The sequence below is a fragment of the Podarcis raffonei genome, chromosome 2 (genome assembly GCF_027172205.1).
Source record: "Podarcis raffonei isolate rPodRaf1 chromosome 2, rPodRaf1.pri, whole genome shotgun sequence".
Taxonomy (NCBI): domain Eukaryota; kingdom Metazoa; phylum Chordata; class Lepidosauria; order Squamata; family Lacertidae; genus Podarcis; species Podarcis raffonei.
This window is the reverse complement of record NC_070603.1, coordinates 126,993,190-127,018,532: the sequence shown is the minus strand read 5'-3', so window position 1 is coordinate 127,018,532 and position 25,343 is coordinate 126,993,190. Positions and strand designations below refer to the sequence as shown.

General features: G+C 47.9%; 1 protein-coding gene across 11 annotated transcripts in view; it reads right to left on the bottom strand.

Annotated features, from left to right (window-relative positions):
- LOC128409528 (zinc finger protein 883-like) overlaps positions 1 to 25,343 on the bottom strand; it is a 451,816-nt gene that overhangs the window by 60,562 nt on the left and 365,911 nt on the right. For all 11 annotated transcript variants that reach the window (XM_053380055.1, XM_053380058.1, XM_053380057.1 and 8 more), the window contains one exon: positions 143 to 316. In XM_053380055.1, coding sequence (XP_053236030.1) covers positions 143 to 316 — 174 coding nt within the window. The remainder of the gene's footprint in view (positions 1 to 142; positions 317 to 25,343) is intronic.

The following is a 25,343-nucleotide window of genomic DNA, read 5'->3' as shown; positions in this document are numbered from 1 at the left end:
ATGACAAAGGAGCAGGCAGGCAGGTGGGGGAGGCAGAAAAGGTGCTCCCCTTCTCCATCTCCATCCGCCTGCCTCCCCCCCACCCCAATTCCTCTCTGGCTCCATCCATCCAGGTCCCCATCTCCCCTTCCCTGGAACTCACCAGATCTCTTGGAGGTCCCTGGGAGGGAACGCTCAGAGGTTGAGAGGAGGGATGCAGGAGACAGCCGAACCAGGTCAACCGTCCATCTTCCCCCTTCCATCCTTGCTAGGTTTGCAGGATCCGTGTCTTTCATCCTTCCTGAGGAGTCGAGGATCCAAAACAAGCTGCAGGGTCCTGGGAGAGAGGAAGAAGCAAAGGGAGCCTCAGAGGCCCTGCAGGGATTCTCCTGCCTATATATTCTCCTGCCCCCGGAGAAGCACAAATGGGGCAGCCCCTTCCCAACAGAAGCCCCATTTCTATACCTCTCCAGTGGTGCCAATAAATCAGGTAGGCTACTTGCATGGCAATTGAAGAAAAAACAAAAAGAGTAATTGAGAAATGAAAAATAATTGAAGACCCTAAAGAAATATGAAAAGAAAAATTAAATTACTATAGGAAATTTTACAATGAAGAAGAAGACCAAAAGGAAATGGAAAGATACTGTGATGGGATGGTGAGCTGCTTGTGCGTAAAATCCTAGTCCCTCAGAGTTTGGCTAAGTCCACAAACCTCTGTCTGTGACGGAGCTCCTTAAGCATGGCTCCATCAGTCGCTCGTTGAATCGGACAGTGGGCGTTTACGGAACTTCTTCCAGCATAAAAGCTCCTTAACGGAAACGTGTCTTCTGGACTCTCGGCGTGACAGTTTCCGGCGAGGAGTGGGTGTCCCTACAGGAGGTCCTGAAACCTCCCCACTGTTCTCGCTTGAAGTGTCTCTGAGCCCTCCCTCCGACTCACTTTCCCTTGGAACTCCACCTCTCCCCCTGCTGGTTCCCTCCTCAGCTGAATGGTCTCTCTCACCCTCCGTGAGCCCTTTCACCTCCTGCGCCTCAGATGGCAGTTCCCTGACATCCACCTCCCCTCCAGGGCCCCCTTCACCCCCTTCCCTCCCCTCCTCTGCGGGAGGCGAGGGAGCAAAACCCCTGAAAGATCCTCCCTCATCTTCCGAAGTTTCGAACACTTCCCTCCACCTGTTGCTGTTTCCTGTTTCCAAGTACTCCTCCTCATCGGAGTCTGTTCCTTCTTCCAACTCCGATTCCCTGAATCCTTCCAGTTCCTCCTCATCGTCGGTGGTGCCAAAGTACTCCCTCCTGAACCTCGCTACTGGCTGAGGTTTCCTGGGGAACCTTCGGTGGAACGTTTCGATCAAGATCTCGTCACTGACCTCCTCTGCCGTCACCCAGGTGTTTTCCGACTCCGGTTCCCCTTCCCACGCGACCAAATACTCCACCTGATTCCCCTTCCACCTGGAGTCGATGATTTCCGCCACATGGTTGCTGCTTTCCCTTTCTTCTAAGACTGGCCCCCGTGTGGATACCCCTTCACCTTCCCCCCTATATGGTGACAGTAATGACCTGTAGAATACTGGGTGCAGTTTCATGTGGTTCGGTAACCGGAGTCTGAAAGCCACTGGGTTGACCTGTTGGATGACCTCAAATGGTCCCAATCTTTTGGGTCTCAATTTCTTGCAACCCCCCTTGAACGGCAACCCTTGGGTTGATAGCCAGACCTGGCTCCCCACCCTAATGGTTTCACCTTCCCTTCTGCTCTTGTCTGCCTGCCTCTTATATTCTTCTTTGGCCCTTTCTAAGTTGAGTTGGAGTTGACGATGGATCGCTTCCATTTCTTCTACAAAATGTTCAGCGGCCGGGACACTCCATCTCTCCCCTCCTCCCCCTGGAAACGCCCTGGGGTGGCACCCATAATTAGCCAAAAAGGGGCTCATCCCGGTGGACACATTCTCCGCATTATTGTAAGCAAATTCCGCTAGCGCCAACTTTTCGACCCAATCGTTCTCTCTGTCATTGACATAACACCTCAGGTATTGTTGGAGGATACCGTTTGCCCTCTCTGCCTGCCCATTGGTCTCAGGGTGCCTGGCAGTCGAAAAGTTGACCTCTACGTGCAACAAGCTCATAAGTTTCCTCCAGAATCTGGACGTGAACTGTTTCCCTCTGTCGGAGACCACCCTCAAGGGGGCGCCATGCAGCCTAAAAATATGTTCTACAAACAATTTCGCTGTCTCTTCCGCCGTGACTGCATGTGAGCAAGCTACAAAGTGACCCATCTTAGTTAACAGGTCTACTACGACTAGTATGGCGGTTTCCCCCTGGGATTTAGGCAGATCAGTCATAAAATCTATCGATACCGCCTCCCACGGTCGTTCTGGTGTGGGTAACGGTTCTAATAACCCCGCTGGCGCCCGCCTTTCTCCTTTGGCTCTCTGGCATTGGTCACACCTTCTCACATACTCCCGTACATCCTCCCTCACCTTGGGCCACCAAAATTCCCTGGTCACCAACCACATGGTCTTGTGTTGCCCAAAATGCCCTGCTGTGGGGTTGTCGTGCAGCTGTTTGAGTACTCTCCCCCTCAATTCCCCTTCGGGTATATATAGTGCCCCTTTGTAATACAATGCCCCGTTTCTTTCTTCAAAACCTCCAGGGTCTTCTCCCTCTCTCCTTAAACCTCTGAGCTTATTCTGGGCGTATTCATCATTTACCGTTCCCTCTACCAGTTCTCTTTGCCCCACCCAGGCCGCCCCACACACCCAGCGGTCCTCTGGGATAATATGTCTCTCTTCAGGCGCTCCCTCCCCCTCCAAATATTCAGGTTTTCGTGAGAGAGCGTCCGCTCTGACGTTTTCTGGACCTGGCACATAGCAAATTTCAAAATGGAATTTGGAGAACTCCTGGGCCCACCTCACTTGTCGTTGGTTGAGCACTCGTGCCGTTCTCCAATACTCCAGATTCTTGTGGTCCGTACACACTTGCACCTTATGCTGTGCGCCAATTAGTAAATGTCTCCATCTCCGGAACGCTTCGTGAATGGCGAGTAGTTCTCGGTCATATACGGTGTAGTTCCTCTCGGATTTGTTCAGCTTACGCGAAAAGAAGGCACACAGTCTCCACTCCGACTTATTGCTCCCTGGCTGAAGCAGCACCGCCCCCACCGCCCGGTCTGAGGCATCAGTTTCCACTCTCATGGGTTTTTGTAAATCCACATGCAGGAGCTGTTCTTCCGAAGCGAATGCCCTTTTCAATTCCTCAAATGCTTGCTCCGCCTCCGCCGTCCAAACGAATTTCTTCTTGCTGCTGAGACAGTCCGTGATGGGAGCCGTTAAGTGGGCAAAGTTCTTGATGAATTTACGGTAAAAGTTCCCAAACCCTAAGAACCTTTGCACATCCTTTTTCGTTTTCGGTGGCTTCCATTCCAGCACCGCCTGGACCTTGCCTGGATCCATGGCTAATCCCTTGTCTGATAAGCGGTACCCCAGGAATTCCACCTCCTTGGTGTGAAACTGACACTTCTCCAATTTCACCCACAGCTGGTTTGCTTGCAGTTGGCTCAGCACTTCCCTGACATCCTTTACATGCTGCTCCTCATTTTCTGAATATATCAGCACGTCATCGAGGAAGGCCACGCAATTCTTGTAGAGCAAAGGTCCCAGGACATGGTTCATGAGTGACTGAAAACATGCGGAGCCTGATTGCAATCCGAATGGCATAACTAAATATTCAAAAGCCCCCAAAGGGGTGAACATGGTGGTTTTCCATTCATCCCCTTTCCTCATTCGTATCAGGTTGTATGCCCCTCTCAGGTCCAATTTCGTGAATATCTTTCCCTTCCTCACCCTGGTCAAAATGTCATCAATCCTGGGCATGGGGAAAGTCACTGGTTCTGACACGGCATTTAGCCTCCGGTAGTCCACTACAAGCCTGGGTTTATCCGTGTTTTTTTTGTCCACAAAAAACACTGGGCTCCCCCCCACCGCTCTGGACTCTCTGATGAAGCCCCTCTTCAGGTTTTTATCAATAAACTCCCTTAACTCCTGCATTTCCCTGTCTGACATGGTGTACAGCTTGCCCACAGGGAGCTGGGCCCCAGGGACCAGGTTAATTTGGCAGTCAAAGGCTCTATGCGGTGGTAGTTTATCTGCTTCCCTTTCGCTGAAGACCTTGCTCAGGTCAGCGTATTGTTTGGGCACCTTCCCTTTGTCCGTCACTTCTGTCCCTGCTAGAAAGGCTTTTGCCCCTTCTGGCCCCTTTCCCTCTCTGCAGTGTTCCAGGCAATGTGCTGACCCAAAGGAAACCACTCTCTGATGCCAGCCCAATAGCGGATCATGCAACGCTAGCCAGCTCATTCCCAAAATAACGGGAGCCCCTCCCAGGGTGGCCACATTGAACGCTATCCTTTCTGTGTGCCTGGCCACCCTCATAACCATTGGGACGGTCTGTAGGCTAACTTCTCCTCCCAACAGCTCCCTCCCATCGATCGTGGTCACCTGCAGGGGGTTGCTTAAAGGGAGTATCTGTATCTGGTGTTCAGCTGCAAACTCCTTGCTCATAAAATTACAGGAGCTGCCTGAGTCCAACAGCGCCTTTGTCTTTAGTGGGTATCCGTTTGCCAGCTCTAGCAACACCTCTATTACCAGGGCTGGCCTTGGAGGTTCCGGAGTGGGCACTTTTACTGCTCCTCGGCCTGGCTGCAGTGCCCTGACGGTGGCAGCCAGGCGTTGGCTTTTACTGGCTCCTGGACTCCCTCCTCCTTCCCCCCAACAGCTCCCGCCATCCCTTGCCATTCCTTTCTTTGCGGGCAGACTCTGGCAAAGTGACCTGGCTGCTGGCAGAGATAACATTTCTTGGCGCTCTTTCCCTCCTTCTTCCTCCCTTCACTGGGATTTGAAACTGCGCGCGCGCGCGCTGTTCCAACTTCCATCGGCTCTCCTGGCGGGAGATTTGGCTCCGGAATCTCTGGAATGTGGAAATCCCTCCAACGCTCTCCTTTCCCCTCCCGCTTCTCCAAGGCTCTTGCCTCCTGGCGCGCTCCAATGGTCAGCGCTGATTTGGTCAGCTGGTCCATAGACTCCGCCCTGGGCGCCCGGGAAAGTTAGTCTTTCACCGCCGAAGAAAGCCCCTCTTCAAAGAGCATTTGAATGGGTTCCGCCGATAGGTCCCACCCCAATTTATGTATCAACATTGTAAACTCAGTCCAGTACTCACGAACCGATCGGCTCCCCTGTTTACAAGCCATCAATTGTCTGCGCACCAGTCCCTGTTCAATCTCGCTGGAAAACATCAAATCCATGGCGCGAAAAAACTTCCTCGTGTCCTTCAGCATTTCACTATTCCCTGCCATCAGGGGTCTGACCCAGTCTCTCGCCCCCCCCTCGAGATGGCCAATCACAAACGCCACTCGCGATGCCTCGTCGGGAAAGTCATTAAACTGCAGCTCGAGAGCATACTGCATCTCTGTCCTAAAGGCTTGGTAGTTCCTGGGGTCCCCCCCAAACTTCTGCACCAATCCTGGCATCTTTCTTGCTAGTGTAGCGCCTTTTGCCTTTTCTGCATCCTGCGCCCTCCTTTCCTCTAGCCTCGCCGTTTGCAGTGCTAGCTGGACTTCCAACACCCAGTACCTTTCTTCCAGGCTTGGACCCTCTCCAGCTCCTCCTGCTCCCCCGGCTCTGGCTGGGTTGCTCATGATGCCTCTCTGCACAAGCTGCTTTCAGGGTCTGTCCGATTGCTGTGATGGGATGGTGAGCTGCTTGTGCGTAAAATCCTAGTCCCTCAGAGTTTGGCTAAGTCCACAAACCTCTGTCTGTGACGGAGCTCCTTAAGCATGGCTCCATCAGTCGCTCGTAGAATCGGACAGTGGGCATTTATGGAACTTCTTCCAGCATAAAAGCTCCTTAACGGAAACGCGTCTTCTGGACTCTCGGCGTGACAGTTTCCGGCGAGGAGTGGGTGTCCCTATAGGAGGTCCTGAAACCTCCCCACTGTTCTCGCTTGAAGTGTCTCTGAGCCCTCCCTCCGACTCACTTTCCCTTGGAACTCCACTTCTCCCCCTGCTGGTTCCCTCCTCAGCTGAATGGTCTCTCTCACCCTCCGTGAGCCCTTTCACCTCCTGCGCCTCAGATGGCAGTTCCCTGACAGATACATAGCACAAAATAGACTCCCAACAATAGCAGATTGGAAAACAGAACAACTAAATCTACCAACAGCGATGATGGAGGTGCAGAAGTCTCAAAAGCAAAGATAGGAAAGTCCCCAGGTACAGATGGATTATCAGTGGCATTTCATAAGAAGTAAGAAGATATATTATCAGAACCAATGAAACAGTACTGGACCAAATTTTAAAGGAAGGAAGAATACCGAAATCATGGGAAGAAGCATTTATCACACTGATACCCAAACAAGGAGCAGATCCAACACTAATCAAAAATTATAGACCTATATCATTGTTCAATAATGATTATAAAATATTTGCCAACATCCTAGCCAACAGATTAAAAATAAGTATTGAATGAAATAATACACAGAGATCAGGCTGGCTTCTTACCAGGCAAGACACATGTACAATAAAATGAGAAACATAATTGATATTTTAGATTATTTAGAAGCACGATCAGATAAAAAAGCCATTTTGATGCTGATAGACACGGAATAGGTCTTCAACAACATCTCTTGGAGCTCCATGGAAAAAAAACTACAGAAAAAACAGGACTCGGAAAAAATATTATTAGTGGTGTTGAGGCAAAATATTGAAATCAGAGAGCCAAATGGATACTAAATAGTGAAATAAGAGAAGTAAAATAAGTAAGGGGACCAGGCAAGGCTGCCCCCTTTCGCCTCTACTTTTTATTACGGTGCTAGAATTCTTAGCAATGACAACAAGGAGTGACCAAGGCATAAAAGGTCTAACAATGGGGAAGAAGTCGCACAAGATGAAGGCCTTTGCAGACAATTTAATTCAAACTATTGAAAATCTGGAGGAAAGCATACCAGAAATAATAGGGGAAATCCTTGAATTTGGAAATGGCAGGATTTAAATTAAATAAAAATAAGACTAGTATGCTAGCAAAAAATATGTCAACACAGGAAAAAGAAGAACTAAAGAAAATGTCAGGATTGGAAACAGTAAATAAAACTAAGTATTTGGGAATCTGGCTGACAAATGAAAACACCAATCTATTTAAAGACAATTATATTAAAACATGGAAAGAAATCAATTTTGAATCATATAAAAGGAAAATTGATATATAGACTATGAGAAAAACATAAAGTGCTGTTAGAACCTAAATCCTGGTGGATTTCACCTCAGGAAGCAACAACTGGGGGAAAGAAAAATATGGAATTGAAGTGGGCCACTTTCACTGCCTTGTTGTGATGAAGGGGCTTGAATAACTCAGAGACGCTATGAGGTAAGCTGTGCAGGGCCACCCAAGACAGACAGGTCATGGTGGAGAGTTTTGACTAAACGTGATCCACCTGGAGCAGGAACCGGCAAGCCACCCTAGTATCCTTGCCAAGAAAACTCCATGGACAAAGACAACAGGCATCTAAAAGTTATGCCGCTGGAAGATGAGCTGCTCAGGTCAGAAGGCGTCCAACATGCTACTGAGGAAGAGCGGAGGGCAAGTACAAGTAGATTCAGAGCTGATGAAGCGGCTGGGCCAAAGCCGAAAGGACGCTCAGTTGCGGATATGCCTGGAAGTGAAAGGAAAGTCCAATGCTGTAAAGAAAAATATTGCATGGGAACCTGGAATGTGAGAACCATGAAGCTGGGTAAGTTGGATGTGGTCAAAAATGAGATGGCAAGAATAAATATTGACATCCTGGGCATCAGTGAACTAAAATGGACGGGAATGGGCGAATTCAGTTCGGATGACCATCATATCTACTACTGTGGGCAAGAAACCCGTAAAAGAAATGGAGTGGCCCTCATAGTCAACAAAAGAGTTGCGAAAGCTGTACTGGGATGCAATCTCAAAAAGGATAGAATGATCTCGATACGAATCCAAGGCAGACCTTTTAACGTCACAGTAATCCAAGTTTATGCACCAACTACTGGTGCTGAAGAAACTGAAATAGACCAATTCTATGAAGACTTACACCACCTTATAGAAGTGACACCAAAGAAGGATGTTCTTCTCATTATAGGGGATTGGAATGCTAAAGTAGGGAATCAAGAGATAAAAGGAACAACTGGCAAGTTTGGCCTTGGAGATCAAAATGAAGCAGGGCAAAGGCTAATAAGAGTTCTGCCAAGAGAACAAGCTGGTCATCACAAACACTCTTTTCAAGCAACACAAGAGACGACTCTACACATGGACATCACCAGATGGGCAGCATCAAAATCAATTTGATTATATTCTCTGCAGCCAAAGATGGAGAAGCTCTATACAGTCAGCAAAAACAAGACCTGGAGCTGACTGTGGCTCAGATCATCAGCTTCTTATAGCAAAATTCAAGCTTAAACTGAAGAAAGTAGGAAAAACCACTGGGCCGGTAAGATACAATCTAAGTCAAATCCCTTATGAATACACAGTGGAAGTGAGGAACAGGTTTAAGGATTTAGATTTGCTGGACAGAGTGCCTGAAGAACTATGGATGGAGGCTCGCAGGAGTGCCTGGCGTGCTCTGGTCCATGGGGTCACGAAGAGTCGGACACGACTAAACGACTAAACAACAACAATAAATAATAAATTATTATTCTTATTATTCTTATTATTTAGAAAGCAGTGCTAATAACAAGGCCAGGGGAAGTGATGATATTCCAGCTGAACTATTTAAAACTTTAAAAGAGGATGCTGTTAAGGTGCTACACTCAATATGCCAGCAAGTGTGGAAAACTCAGCAGTGGCCAGAGGATTGGAGAAGATCAGTTTAAATCCCAATCCCAAAGAAGGGCAGTGCCAAAGAATGCTCCAACTACCGCACAATTGCACTCATTTCACACGCTAGCAAGGTTATGCTTAAAATTATACAAGGCAGGCTTGAGCAGTATGTGGACCGAGAACTCCCAGAAGTGCAAGCTGGATTTAGAAGAGGCAGAGGAACCAGAGACCAAATTGCAAACATGCGCTGGATTATGGAGAAAGCTAGAGAGTTCCAGAAAGACATCTACTTCTGCTTCATTGACTATGCAAAAGCCTTTGACTGTGTCGACCACAGCAAACTATGGCAAGTTCTTAAAGAAATGGGAGTGCCTGATCACCTCATCTGTCTCCTGAGAAATCTCTATGTGGGACAAGAAGCTACAGTTAGAACTGGATATGGAACAACTGATTGGTTCAAAATTGGGAAAAGAGTACGACAAGGCTGTATATTGTCTCCCTGCTTATTTAACATATGCAGAATTCATCATGCGAAAGGCTGGGCTGGATGAATCCCAAGCCGGAATTAAGATCGCCGGAAGAAATATCAACAACCTCAGATATGCAGATGACACAACCTTGATGGCAGAAAGTGAGGAGGAATTAAAGAACCTTTTAATGAGGGTGAAAGAGAAGAGCACAAAATATGGTTTGAAGCTCAACATCAAAAAAACGAAGATCATGGCCACTGGTCCCATCACCTCCTGGCAAATAGAAGGGGAAGAAATGGAGGCAGTGAGACAATTTACTTTCTTGGGCTCCATGATAACTGCAGATGGTGACAGCAGTCACGAAATTAAAAGACGCCTGCTTCTTGGGAGAAAAGCAATGACAAACCTAGACAGCATCTTAAAAAGCAGAGACATCACCTTGCCAACAAAGGTCCGTATAATTAAAGCTATGATTTTCCCAGTAGTGATGTATGGAAGTGAGAGTTGGACCATAAAGAAGGCTGATCACCAAAGAATTGATGCTTTTGAATTCTGGTGCTGGAGGAGACTTTTGAGAGCCCCATGGACTGCAAGAAGATCAAACGTATCCATTCTGAAGGAAATCAGCCCTGAGTGCTCACTGGAAGGACAGATTGTGAAGCTGAGGCTCCAAGACTTTGGCCACCTCATGAGAAGAGAAGACTCCCTGGAAAAGACCCTGATGTTGGGAAAGATGGAGGGCACAAGGAGAAGGGGACGACAGAGGACGAGATGGTGGGACAGTGTTCTTGAAGCTACCAGCATGACTCTGACCAAACTGCGGGAGGAAATAAAACACCACCTAACAGGGTGGATCCAGTATCACCAAATAAATGAGGTCTTCATAGCTGACAAGAAAAAGGGTTTTGCAATTTCAGTATTGGATAAAGAATTATTACAAAACAAAAGTAATTTTTGAAATGAATGGAACCTTATTGGAGTGGATATGGATGAGCAGGTAAAGGTGGTAATGATCAAATTGGCTATGGATTTAGGGAAACCTATTCAATTAACGTCATGAGAAAAATTATGGAAGGAGAGTTGGAATTTTACGGCTTGTGAGGAAATAACAGAAAATTTGATAAAGATGTTTTATAGATGGTATTTAACACCAGCCAAGATATGTAAAATGTATAAAAGAAAATCAAAATTATGTTGGAGGTGTAACCAAGTAGAGGGGACACTTCTGCATATGTGGTGGCTATGTGATAAAATCAAGGGCTTCTGGGATACGGTGTATGAAGAACTAAAGAAAAGATTTGAACAAAATTTTGCCCCCCAAAAAACAGAAGCCTTTTTATTGGGAATATTGGATGTAGATATACCAAAAGAAAATAAGGAAATATTTATTTATGCCACAGTGGCAGCGAGAACATTAATTGCCAAAAACTGGGGAAAAGGAAATTATTCTGACAAAAAAAAGCTCTCTTTCGAGGAGCGTCTGTGACACTTGGGGAGAGACCATAAATTTTGTAACTACTCCGGGTCAACGCTATCTTTTCCCTTAATTCTTCATGAAGTTTCCTAATACCAGTTATACCATATGCCTTATACCATTTTATAAATTCTATGATTATACCTGCTGTGTTTTATTTAATGGAAATTGAGACTGGTTTCCTAGGTGAAGCTTTTTCCACATTCTAAACAGTCCCCTGGAGGAAATATTTCATGGAAAATTAGATTCACCAACTGAATGAAGCTCTTTCTACATTCCAAGCACTGATCTGGTTTCTGACCTGCATGAAGCTTTTTCCAAACACTCCCCTGGATGAAGTATCTCATGGGAACTGTGGGTGGAGCTGCGAAGGAAGCTTTTTCCACATTTCAAGCACTAATTTCTTCCCCCCGTTAGTTCTTTCGTGTGAAGTGAGGCTCTCCTTCTGAACAAAGAGCTTTCCTTGATGGGAAGTGGACTGGGAGCTCTGCTTAAAGTTCTCTCCACACTCTGAATACAGTGGTGCCCCGCAAGATGAAATTAATTCGTTCTGCGAGTTTCTTCGTCTTGCGGATTTTTTGTCTTGCGAAGCACGGCTATTAATGGCTTAGCGGTTATTAACGGCTTAGCGGCTATTAACGGCTTAGTGGCTTTAAGAAAAAGGAAACAAATTCGCAAGCACTCGCAAGACGTTTTCGTCTTGCGAAGCAAGGCCATAGGGAAATTCGTCTTGCGGAACGACTCAAAAAACGGAAAACTCTTTCGTCTTGTGCGTTTTTCGTTTTGCGAGGCATTCGTCTTGCGGGCTACCACTATATTCATATGGTTTCTCCATTGTGAGGATTTTCTTATTGTCTCCATTTTTCTTCCTCTCCAATTCACCACCTACAACCTACAAACCACGGCAGTATTATTAATTAATTAATTAATTAATTAATTATTATAATAGCCTCAGGAATAGATAGTCTGAAATTATTAAACAATGCAAAATGAATACTTGTGAATGAGGAAAAAGGGAAGGGAGTTACTGCCTTTTTTGGCTGATATTATCTAACTTAGGGGGGCCACTAGGGGGCGCATCGGAAGATGGCCGACATTAACATCTCTCCAACCCACACGAGGTAATTTGGAGGCTATGATGGGAGTAAATTAGCCTCCCTAACCCACTCAGGATGGTGAGTGGGACTGCCTTGCCTGCTGTGCCCGATACCAGCCCCGAATTTTCAGGGGATGGGGGCACTAGGCACAAAGCCCTCCTGTGGGATCTCGGCGCTCCTGGACGCTGTCTCTGATTCGCGCCACTAGCTGCAAGAACTTCAAAAGAAACAATTTGGAAGAAGGAAAATGCACATATTTCAAGAAAAGACTGCAACAGAAGAGATCTCTGGAAAACAAGACAAGGTTAAACTGTGAGAAGATACGTCAAGATACGGTACAGCAAATGACTGATGGGGGAGGGGGGGGAAACCTTTCCTTTCGTTCCTTTTGTGATTAAATAAGAACCCCCCTCCCCCTCACGAGTCAGAAATGTCGCTTTAAGGACTTAAGCTGTGGATTTAAGGCTGTGTGGAGATAAACTTTCGAACCAAAGCATGTTTTAAGAAGAGCGTGGAATGTATAAGAGCTTTGCAGTGACGCAGTTAAAAATGCCGTCGCCATCTTGGGAAGTGCTGTCGGAAGACTGAGTCCGGGAGGAGAAACAGAGAAAGGGAGTTGTTTTTATATTGTGGGAGAAACTCCCCGATGAGGACTCAAGAGAGACAGCTTTATAATTAATGATGGAAAGAGCGACGTTATCTATGAAGGCGTTGATATATGGAAACCATCTCGAACTGAGGACTGGAAGGACGGAAAAATCCACACAGGAGTATTATTGGTGTTTATTAGCTTAAGGAGACTATCAGAAGAGATCTTAAAGGATAAAGAGAAAATATATGAATAAGATGTGATGTGGAAACAGCAAGATAAGACTGGATGGATTTATGAACATCTGTTTGGACTGATTTGGACATAAATGCAGTAGCAAAAAGAGGATCAGAACCCCCCCTTCGGATCTTGAAATATGGGAACCCCTAACAAAAATTTAAAATTCGGCTCTGTAATTTGGAATTTATATGATGTGGTTTGATTTGATGTGATTGGCCGGTTAATAAAAATTTATTTTTTAAAAAAAGATATTATCTAACTAATTTATGGGAACCAGAGATTCAAAAAGCCTGGCTCTTTCCAGGGATGGATTTAATTTGGCTCAGTCGTGGAATCCGCTCCATCTCCAAGCTCAGTCATTTCTTAGCTCAACCAAAAACAGAGAGATGCAGAAAGGAAAACATAAAATTAGACAGGATGTACCTCCATTTCCTCAATATCTCTGAAGCCTACATTGAAGAAGGCCTGGGGAGCTCAGAGCAGCCTCATCCTGGTTTGAAAAGGCAGGACTGGTGGAAGAATATTCCCAGACAGAACAGGAGATACAGGAGAGTTGTGGGTGTGTTAACATCTCAGATGCTGTAGGTGGCGCTATTGGGCTCCCTCAAAATAGAGGTTTGTCCTTCAGAGATCTGTATGGAATTTCAAAACTGATCTCATGATCCAGCAGGGAGCCTTACCAGAGAGGCCACGATCCCAGGATTCTCCTCCTTGACTTCCTTCTGCAGAGCTCTCTGGTCAGGATCCAGCAAAGCCCAGTCCTCCTCTGTGAAAGGAACAGCTATGTCTTCAAAGCACACTGGAACCTAAGAAAAAAAGGAAGAAGAAAGACGATATTTTTCTACACATTGCTCTGTTCTTTTCTGTAACAATTTTGTTGTGTATTTAAATTATGGGTATTAATCTTTTTGTAAGTGGGGCTATTCCATAAAATAATAATTTTATTATCTATATGGCACTCATTTTCAAGTAAATTTTGCAAGCATTCCCATTTTCCAGATGGAAGGACCTCCTCTCCCTTCATCTGGTGGGGTGGACCCTTCCCCTGCCCTCAAGCCAACTTCAAGGGGCACCAGGAGGGGGAGGGGAGGGAATGTTGGTTGGTTGGCATCCATCTGTCTTAGGAGACAATGGAAGAGTGTCTTTGGGAGTGAGATCCAATTGTTGGAAGGTAAGAGCGCCAGCTGTGGTTGTGGAGACCGACAGGGGAGAGACATGTGTTGTTGCATCTGGGACACAGGAAGTGGTCCGGTTGTGCTGCTGCAGATGCAGATGGGATTTTCTCCTCCCTGTGCTCCCCCCATGTGCAAATGTTCCCCTCTGGCTGCAGCCTCTGTTCACAAATGTGACTTATCCCTCCCTCTGAAGGGGGTTTATTTTCTTGACCCCAAGCCCCCTCCCTAAAGAGGAAGGCAGCATCTGGATCCCAAGGAAGAACAGAGCTGCATATTTCCTGCAAACTGGCCCCTCCCTGGCTTGGCAAAGAGGACGAGGGAGGACCCCCTGCTCCCTGACTTGGGGGTCTCCTCGCACCAGGCATGATCTGAGCAGGGACCCCCACGCCCCCTCCCTGCCCCCTGGGACCCCCTTCTCCCCATTGCACCCTCAGGGGGAAGAGAGAGGAGACTCACCCGAGTCCAGGAGGGGCTTTTGCAAAGGAGAAGGAGGCAGTCAGGGATGGGGGAGGGGATATTTAGCCATGGAGGACCTTGCCCCTCCCCCTTCACTTCCCGCCCTCTCTAGGAATCCCGCTCTGCTCCTTTTAACCCTTGCCAAGCCGAGTCCTCGCCTCCCCCTCCCTGCCTGCAGTTTTTCTGCTTCTGCGCCTGCGCCCTAGGGGCTGCCCCCCTTCCCTCCCTCTGCCCCAAGGAGCCCACATCCCACCAGACTAACTGCAAGGGAGACGGGGGGGGGTCCATGGGGGGTTAGCTTGGCTCTCCCCCGGCATAGAGGCTCCTGGATCCCGAGGAAAGGCTGGGAGGGAGAAGAGGCGAAGGCTGCCTAGTGGCGGGAGGTGCCTTGGGCTCAGCAATGGCTCCCTCCAGACCCCCCCCCAGGAACACCCTCCAGCTCAGGGGGGGGAGGGGGGCTTCCCAGCCGGGAGACCCCTCCCCCTCCCGAAAATACGGGTTTTTCTGCTTCTGCAGCCGCTTCTCATCCCAGGAAGAGAGACGGAGGAGGAAGAGTCCCAGGCGAGGAAGGAAACGCACACGCGACCGGGGGGGGGGGCAGGAGGGGGGCGCATGAAAAAGAAAGGGGAAGACCAGGATGGTGGAGAGAGGGTACCAGACTCCAGTTCAAAGGAAGAGGGACCCCTGCCATCCTTTCCCCGAGTTTCCTGCCAGAAAACCAGTTCCTACTGGGCTCCCAGAACCACATGGAGGCAGGAGACCCATTTCCCACCCCAGAGCAGGGCTGGACCAATCAGAAGCCTCTCCATTGGACAGCTGGCCAATCACCTTTCAGATTCCCCTGGGCCTCCTCCTCTCCTTCGCCCGGTTTCCTGAGGGAGTTTCACACCTGAGTTTCCCTCTTGGCTGCTCCCCCTCCCAGCTTCTCCTTCACTTCTCCTTCCTTCTCTTCCTGCTTCTCTTCCCCCTCATTATTTGGGGGCAGCTGGATTCCCGCCCCCCCCCATGGCCAGGCAGGCCCAGGAGGAGCGCATGGAGGCGGCAGGGCCAGGAGAAGGGGTTTCCCGCCCTTTTCCGAAATAGGAGGGAACGCCATTTTGTTTTTCCCGGAGGCCCCAGCCGCTCCCAGAGACGCCATGGCTCCCCTGTGGGCCTCAGGGGTCCCACGCTCTCGGTGTCTCTCCTCCCGGCTGAAGGAGGGCGGCACCTTTGGTCCTCAGCCGCCAGGAGGGAAAGGCCCAAGGAGGAGAAGAATAACAGTAGTAGTAGTAATAATAATAAGGGCTTTATCCCCTCAAAGGTGGAGGGTTCCCTCAGGGGAGTTTGACCCCCAGACCAGCATCCTTGGTCACCCCAAGAGTCAGCGCTAGGAGAAGGGCTCTACCTGCAGGAATAGGGGAAAGACCAGGCTGGAGAATCCCCTGCTGGCCCTTTGGGGTCCCAGGAGCCCTTTCTGGATGGCCCTCGCTTGCTCTGCAGATGGGCCAAGAAATCTGTTCCTCCCCCTCAGGCGGTAGTTGAACAGAAGTTGCCCCCACTCCAGATCCCTGCGGAACTGGCTGAACGGGGGTCCTCCCAGTCCAGCCCAGACAAGAAAGAGAGGGAGCTCTCAGAAGAGGAAGCCATTGCGTAGAAGAACCGGACTTGGCTGTTCTCTGCTGAGGGTCTCCTGCCTTTCTTCCAAGGCTTCCTGGGGGTGTCGTGGCCAGAGGAAGACACAGCCCCCCCCAAATCCTCTGCAGGGCCCTGGGGAGCAAGCAGAGCCTGCCTCAGTTTCCTTCCCCAAGGCCTTGGAGGAAACTTGGGGTGCGGAAGGAGGGACCCCAAATGGAGCTCCGGTTCCTGGCAAGTGGGGAAAGGAACATGAAATGGCACTTTCCAGATGAGTCTCAATACAATACGATAATTTTTATTGTCATTGTCCCATACAGAACAACGAAATTGAAAAAATGTACATCAGACATTCAAAAACCAACAAGCTTGCTATCCCAGCTATCCCAACCTGGTTAGCCCCCTAAAAACTCTGATAAAAGGTAAAGGTAAAGGTACCCCTGCCCGTAGGGGCCAGTCTTGCCAGACTCTAGGGTTGTGCGCTCATCTCACTCTATAGGCCAGGAGCCAGCGCTGTCCGCAGACATTTCCGGATCACGTGGCCAGCGTGACAAGCTGCATCTGGCGAGCCAGCGCAGCACACGGAACACCGTTTACCTTCCCGCTGGTAAGCGGTCCCTATTTATCTACTTGCACTTTGAAGTGCTTTCGAATAGCTAGGTTGGCAGGTGCTGGGACCGAACGACGGGAGCGCACCCCGCCGCAGGGATTCGAACCGCCGACCATGCGATTGGCAAGTCCTAGGCACTGAGGTTTAACCCACAGTGCCACCCGTGTCCCTGATACCCCATAGTTAAATACAACATACTCCCATAGAGACTACCTTACACTGCATTTAAAGCCAATATTGCATCTGGATAGAAACTGCTTCTCGGGTGGCTAGTCCTAGTCTTTATAACCCTGTATCTTCCTCCAGAAGGCAGAAGCTGAAAGAGATCATTTCCGGGGTGCGCACTATCCTGCACTATCTCTGCAGCTTTCTTATCTAGCACCTTCTGGAAATGCCTGCAGGGCCATTAGTATGCATGAAAACATCAATGCTAAATTGAGCAGATACCCGGAGGCAGCGCGGATTATTGCAGGGGACTTCACTCACACAGATGTGAGGGCAGCACTCCCAAAATCCCATCAGCACATTGAGTGTGCAATAAGGGGAGAAAGTACTCTTGACAAGGTGTATACGAACATTGGACAGGAATATGAGGCGCCCCTCGGTGGTTCAGATCATGTGTCCCTGCTTCTGACACCAGTGTACACACCCCTCAGGAAACACGGCCAGCTACAAACACGGATGGTTACGGTGTGGCCTGAGGGAGCATCTCAGCAGTTGCAGGACTGTTTCCAGGAGACCGATTGGAATATGTTCGACCATCAGGATCTATAAACTTATACATCAACAGTCCTGGGTTCAACATCTGACTGGTTATAAATCGAGAAATACATCAGTGGTAGAGAGTGCGGCTTCCTTGGTGGGAAAGTTGAAGACCTTCTTTGCCCGATTTGAGGTGACACCAACAGTGGCTCCAACTGGGATGTCAGAGCTACTGGCCTCACTACCTACAGGATATGCTGCCAGGGTGGAAGAGGGAGAAGTGAGGCGAATATGAAAGGAGGTAAACACGAGGAAGGCTATGGGCCCGGATGGGGTGGCTGGCAGGGTGCTAAGAGATTGTTTGGACCAACTGGCAGGAATCTTTATGAAGATTTTTAACCAGTCTCTGGCCCAAGCCGCCATTCCACCCTGTCTAAAATCCCTTACCGTTATACCCCTGATCCAAGGTTGTGATCCAAGGTTGTGTTGAGCAGACGAGGGAAGAGCAGGAGGAAAGAGAAAGAGCCCCAGGGAAAGAGGAGGTTGGGCTGAGCTGGTGTGGGAATGAGCGGCAGAGAATGCAAAGCAACTCCGGAAACGGTGAACAAGGCAAGCTATGATCTCGTTTAAGGAAAGGGAATTAAGATGCCTGCTTCCCCATCCCCAGTGGATTAAAATGTCCAAAGATTAGGAAAAGAAGAAAGAAGAGGAAGCAGGATTGGATGAACATTATAAGAGACCATAATTTTCCATTGTGACTTGGCTGAGATTTGTTGGAACAGTTTTTCAAAGGCTTTAAAGAAACTGGACCTAGAAACTGGAGAAATACTAATTTGGATTATTAGACGATCCTTATAAGAGTCATATTGCATTGTCTGAGTTGGTTAAGATTTGGTTAAGAGGGAAATGTACGGAAAGTGTCATCTTGGTGAAGAGGAGGAAAAAGGCTGGATACTAAATGCAGCTGGGTTTATTCTGGAGTGCAAATTATGAATAATTGTTGCAACAGATGATTTTCAGATGGAGATCGGAGTTTCCTTTTTGGTAGTGGCCTTCTCGGTAGTGGCACCTGCCCTGTGGAACCCCCTCCCAGCAGATGTCAAAGAAAAAAACAACTACCAGACTTTTTGAAGACATCTGAAGGCAGCCCTTGTGGAGTGTGGTGGTTATAGGGTTAACCTCCTGAATTTCCTACATCTGGGGAGGAGCTTCCTACGTACACAGAAGCTGCAGGTTCTTTGTGTGAAACAGTTTCACTTTTGTCTGGGAGAGAGAGACACAGCATGTGACCGAGCGCTGGTGGAGTTGTTTGTTATTTTACCTACTGATGTAAATAAAGGCTGTTTAGATAGAAGAAACAGCATGCGGACTTTTCCTTTATCTCACACGGAAAGCACTCGCTGCTCACTCTGCTGCTGCCTGGAAGAATTTATGTGCAGAGGAAACGCGCCGGACTCAGGCAGTAATCCAAGCGGTTCTGGCTGTACGTTTTTGTGCTGAGTGTGAGAAGCAAAGTCCAGCTCTGAGATCCTGCCTGAAGCTGAGGCAGTCGTGGTTTCGCTGGCGAAAGCGGAGCTTGCTGCAGGAAGCATCTTTCAAGCACTGGCCGGCAGAAAGCGTCAGTAAGCTTAAAGCCCCAGGAAGGTGGCACAGCAGCAATCTCATGAATCTTTCAATGTGCCTTTTGAAAGGCTAAATGGCCACAATTGGGACGACTGGTCTCACCAGATTCGTTACTGGTTAATGGGCAAGCAGCTCTGGGAGTGCCCCCAAGCCGATCCAGTACTGGCAGCTGCAGGGGCCAATACGGCCGAAGTGGAAAGGGCTGCTGGCGCAGCAAAATATGATCAGAAAGCCATGTCCCATATTGTAATGGCCATGGAGGTTTCGCAGTTGCCTCACATTGACGGTTTATTGACTTGTCACGGAATTTGGCAAGCTTGAACGAGGGTCTTCTTCGGAACTGCAAGACTGTGCAAAGTGGAAGATTTGTGTCACTGGCAGATGGAAGCAGGCGCCCACTGACTCAGTCTGGGACTCTGTACTGTTTATTCCTGGACCATGAGGTTCAGGCTTTTGTGGTTCCAGAAATTCCAGGGATGGGAAACACCTGTTCAGTGTTGAATGCAAGAATAAGCTGTTTGTGGTTGAGATGCCTATTGCAGATGATGACCCCCCTGAGGTAACACAGGCGAGTGCGCAAACGTCCCGCTCATTTATGGCATCGAAGACTGGCGCATTCTTGTTGGAATTATGTCAAAAAAGCCCCAGAGTGTACAGAGGGGTGTAAATTAAAGGGATGTGATAAGTTTTTAGATTGCAGAGCCTGTAAGCAATCCAGGGTAAAAACATGCTCATATCCCAGGTCTAGCAGAGAGACAAGCAAGCCCTTTGAGCTACTCCATGCAGATTTGTGTGGCTCAATGCCAGTAGCGAGTCTGGGTGGGTCCAAGTACATTTTGCTTCTTTTGGATGATTTTTCGAGGACCTCCTCGGTTCTTTCGATTAAACACAAAGGGGAAGCTGCTGCACTGATTAAAGATTGGATCACATTGGCAGAGTTGAAATATTCTACAAAATTGATTAGCTTTCAGAGTGATAGAGGGGCGGAGTTTACTGGGTCTGCCCTGCAGAATTTCTTCCTCCAGAAGGGAATCAGTCACAGGTTGACAGCACCACCCAGTCCTCAACAGAATGGTGTCGCTGAACGTAAGAACAGAACACTGCAAGAGGCTGTGGCTGCCATGCTTTTTGACGCAGGACTCCCACAGCGCTTTTGGGCTGCGTGTTGGAAGGCTGCTGCGTTCACGCAGAATTGCGTGTTTAATTCAGCTGAAGGGGACACGCCCTATTTTCTGCTGCACGGTAAGAAGCCCAAAGTGCATTTCTTACGTGTTTTTGGCTGTGCGGCTTGGGTCCTCATCCCAAAGGCCAAATGCAGAAAGGGTGGCCCAAGGTCCAGGAAAATGATCTTTTTGGGATATGAACCAGGGACCAGAGGGTGGCGGTTTGCATATCCTGATGGCAACCAGTCCTGGCTGCTTGTGAGCAGCAGTGCTGAGTTTTGTGAGCAAAGTGGGTGGGCACGCATCCATGGTAACCCAGATGTTCTTTCAGAACAGTTTCTTGACTCAGATGAGGAGGAAGAGGAGGGAACTGATCCTGTTGGTGAAGAACAGAGTCCAGAGCAGGAGAGGCCAGAGCAGGAGTGGCCCAGAACCCCTCCAAAGGCTACTGTCAAGTCTGAGCCAAAGAGTGAGCTGTCCTTGCCCACAGGTCCAGCTGTAAGGTTCAAAAGACGCAGCAGGTCAGAGGGGGAGTTCTCTGACACTGGGGATGGTCTAGCTGGCCCTAGTGGGTCAGAGGGGGTACCAGAGCTCACGCTGAGATCAATCTGAGCCACGATGGGTAAACTGCCTGACAGGTTTGAAGCCACAAGTGTGTGGGTTGGTGTGGCTCAGTGTGAACCTGAAACTTTTGAGGATGTTCAGAAACTGCCTCAGGAAGAAGCCAGCAAAGGGCATGAGGAGATGCAGAAGGAGATGAGCTCAATGGAGTCTCTGGGTGTGTTCTCCCTCACAACGGGTAAGATTGAACAACTGCTTGAGAAGCTCCGAATGTGTGAGTGTGCAAGAGTTAGGACACCCATGAAGACTAGCTATGTGAAAGACAATCAGCAAGTAGAAAGTGCTGCGTTCGAAAATACTGAGCTCTTTCAGTCAGCTCTGGGTAGCCTATTGTATCTATCCCAGTGGAACAGACCTGACATAGCATTTGCTATTAATCTGCTCAGCCGGGAAGCTTCAAGCCCAAGTGTGCAAGCCTGGAATGGTATCAAACGGGTCCTGCATTACCTGCAAGATACCAAAGACTTCTCCCTTAAGCTGTCAGTTAAGGGCAACATCAAGCTGACGTGCTGGGTAGACAGCGATTGGGTGAATCTGGCAGATAGGAAGTCCGTGTCCAGTAGGGTGGTAAGATTTGGGAGCTCTTTGGTTGGGTGGAGTTCCCGAAAGCAAAGTCTCATAGCGCTCTCATCTACTGAGGCTGAGTTCAGTGCGCTTTCTGAGATTTGCAGGGAACTGGAGTTCTATGTGTGTTTGGTTCAAGAGATCTGCGGAGAGAGTTGTATGCCTGTCACTGTTTTGGAAGATAATCAGCTGTCTGAAGTTGGCAGAATCTGAGCAGTTTAAGGCCAGGACCAAGCACCTAGACATCTGTTTCCAGCATGTGTGTCAGAGTGTTCGGGCTGGATTAGTTGCATTGAAATACTGTCCCTCTGCCTGGAACCTCGCTGATGGGGAGTTCTGTGAAGGTCTGTGTTTGGGGTAAGTGGTGTTTAGATAGAAGAAACAGTGTGCGGACTTTTCCTTTATCTCACACGGAAAGCACTCGCTGCTCGCTCTGCTGCTGCCTGGAAGAATTTACGCGCAGAGGAAACGTGCCGGACTCAGGCAGTAATCCAACAGCCCTGTTTAGGGAAGCTTTTAATATTTGATGGATTACTGTATTTTAATATTTTGTTGGAAGCTGCCCAGAGTGGCTGGGGAAACCCAGCCAGATGGGAAGGGTATAAATAAATAATTATTATCATTAACATCATCATCTATTTTTTGTATTTTTTTATATTAAGATTCTTTATTTTGAATTTAGGAGGACACACACAGGAAGAGGACAGTTGGAGGTGCGAGGGACCTGCAAGGAACGCAGGGAAGGAAGGATCTCTCAGAGTGGGATACGGGGAGAAGAGGGGGTCACGCAGGGAAGAAGTGGAGGAGCCTGTCTTTCTATGGGTTGATGAATGATATGATATATATGATACAAAGGTCATAAACAGTATTTTTAGTGTATCTTCCCCCTCCCTTTTCTTTTCTATACAATTGTATTTTGTAAGGGTTGTTTAATATTTTTTGTTTTATTTCTCTTTTTTTGTTTCCCCTCTGTATGTATTCTTTGATGGCAAGTGAGATGGGAGCTATGAGTGAAGCTCTTTCCACCTTCCATGCACTGATAGGGTTTCTCCCCTGTATGAGTTCTTTGATGCAAAGTGAGCTTTGTCCCCTCCCTGAAGTTCTTCCCACATTCGAAGCACTGATAGGGTTTTTCTCCTGTATGAATTCTTTGATGGGAAGTGAGACTATCCTTCCGACTGAAGCTCTTTCCACATTCCAAACACTGATAGGGTTTCTCCCCTGTATGAAGTCTTCGATGGGAAGTCAGATGGTGGCTGTGACTGAAGCTCTTTCCACAATCCAAGCACTGATAGGGTTTCTCCCCTGTATGAATTCTGTGATGGGAAGTGAGACTGGAGCTATCAGTGAAGCTCCTTCCACATTCGAAGCACTGATAGGGTTTCTCCCCTGTATGAGTTCTTTGATGCAAAATGAGCTTCATCCGCTCCCGGAAGTTCTTCCCACATTCGAAGCACTGATAGGGTTTCTCTCCTGTATGAATTCTTTGATGGGAAGTGAGACTGTGTCCCTGACTGAAGCTCTTCCTACATTGCAAGCACTGATAGGGTTTCTCCCCTGTATGAATTCTTTGATGGGAAGTGAGACTATCCTTCCGACTGAAGCTCTTTCCACATTCCAAACACTGATAGGGTTTCTCCCCTGTATGAAGTCTTCGATGGGAAGTCAGATGGTGGCTGTGACTGAAGCTCTTTCCACATTCCAAGCACTGATAGGGTTTCTCCCCTGTATGAATTCGGTGATGGGAAGTGAGAGTGGAGCTATCAGTGAAGCTCTTTCCACATTCCAAGCACTGATAGGGTTTCTCCCCTGCATGGACTCTTCTATGCAAAGCAAGAACACCTTTCTTACGAAAGCTCTTCCCACATTCCAAGCATTGATAGGGTTTCTCCCCTGTATGAATTCTCTGATGTGAAGTGAGAGTACTACTGTGCCTGAAGTTCTTCCCGCATTCGAAGCACTGATAGGGTTTCTCCCCTGTATGAATTCTCTGATGTGAAGTGAGCTTCATCCGCTCCCGGAAGTTCTTCCCACATTCCAGGCACTGAAAGGGTTTCTCCCCTGTATGAATTCTTTGATGGGAAGTGAGACTGTGCCTCTGACTGAAGCTTTTCCCACATTCAAAGCACTGATAGGGTTTCTCCCCGGTATGAACTCTTTGATGGAAAGTGAGATTCCGGCGTTTACCGAAGCTCTTTCCACATTCTCTGCACTGATACAATTTCTCTCCACTGTGACTTCTTTCGTGTGAAGTGAGGCTATCACTCTGAACCAAGCTCCTTCTTTGACGGGAGGTGGACTGGGAGCTCTGACGGACGTTATCTCCACACTCTGAATATTTATATGACTTCTCCACTATGTGGATTCTGTTGTGCTCCCCCTTGTTCTTCTCTTTTAATTCATCACCACCTGCAATGAAGAGAGCAACGAATTAGAGCCTCAAGAAGAAATGGAGCTCCAGATCATTGAACAAAGTTAATGAATGCCTGTGATAGAGGAAGAACTAAAAATAGTTAGATGTGGGGCTTTTCTATAGTTTTCACTGTCTTTGTTGGCTGGTATTAACTGACATATTGTTTGGCTTTTATCTGGAATGGATTTTGTTCTGGCTCAACCCTGGAATCCACTCCATCTCCAAGGTCAGTCATCTCTTTGGTCAATCAAATGCAAACAGAAGCAAAAACAACAAGCCTGACAGAATGTTCCTTGTTTTTAAAAGCAAATAGTTATTCCAAAAAGAAAAAGACAACACACAGAGGCCCCATCTGCATTCAAACTGCAAAGCAGGATCATAGAATCATAGAATCATACAGTTGGAAGAGACCACAAGGGCCATCGAGCCCAACCCCCTGCCAAGCAGGAAACACCATCAGAGCACTCCTGACATATGGTTGTCAAGCCTCTGCTTAAAGACCTCCAAAGAAGGAGACTCCACCACACTCCTTGGCAGCAAATTCCACTGTCAAACAGCTCTTACTGTCAGGAAGTTCTTCCTAATGTTTAGGTGGAATCTTCTTTCTTGTAGTTTGGATCCATTGCTCCGTGTCCGCTTCTCTGGAGCAGCAGAAAACAACCTTTCTCCCTCCTCTATGTGACATCCTTTTATATATTTGAACATGGCTATCATATCACCCCTTAACCTCCTCTTCTCCAGGCTAAACATGCCCAGCTCCCTTAGCCGTTCCTCATAAGGCATCGTTTCCAGGCCTTTGACCATTTTGGTTGCCCTCCTCTGGACACGTTCCAGTTTGTCGGTGTCCTTCTTGAACTGTGGTGCCCAGAACTGGACACAGTACTCCAGGTGAGGTCTGACCAGAGCAGAATACAGTGGCACTATTACTTCCCTTGATCTAGATGCTATACTCCTATTGATGCAGCCCAGAATTGCATTGGCTTTTTTAGCTGCCGCATCACACTGTTGGCTCATGTCAAGTTTGTGGTCAACCAAGACTCCTAGATCCTTTTCACATGTACTGCTCTCAAGCCAGGTGTCACCCATCTTGTATTTGGGCCTCTCATTTTTTTTGCCCAAGTGCAATACTTTACATTTCTCCCTGTTAAAATTCATCTTGTTTGTTTTGGCCCAGTTCTCTAATCTGTCAAGGTCGTTTTGAAGTGTGATCCTGTCCTCTGGGGTGTTAGCCACCCCTCCCAGTTTGGTGTCCTCTGCAAATTTGATCAGGATGCCCTTGAGTCCATCATCCAAGTCGTTGATAAAGATGTTGAATAAGACCGGGCCCAAGACAGAACCCTGTGGCACCCCACTAGTCACTCTTCTCCAGGATGAAGAGGAACCATTGATGAGCACCCTTTGGGTTCGGTCAGTCAGCCAGTTACAAATCCACTGAGTGGTAGCATAGTCAAGACCGCATTTTACCAGCTTCTTTACAAGAATATCATGGGGCACCTTGTCAAATGCCTTGCTGAAATCAAGGTAGGCTACATCCACTGCGTTCCCTTTATCTACCAGGCTTGTAATTCTGTCAAAAAACGAGATCAGGTTAGTCTGACATGACTTATTTTTCAGAAATCCATGCTGACTATTGGTGATCACAGCATTCCTTTCTAGGTGCTCACAGACTGTTTGCTTAATGATCTGCTCCAGAATCTTCCCTGGTATTGATGTCAGACTGACTGGGCGGTAATTATTT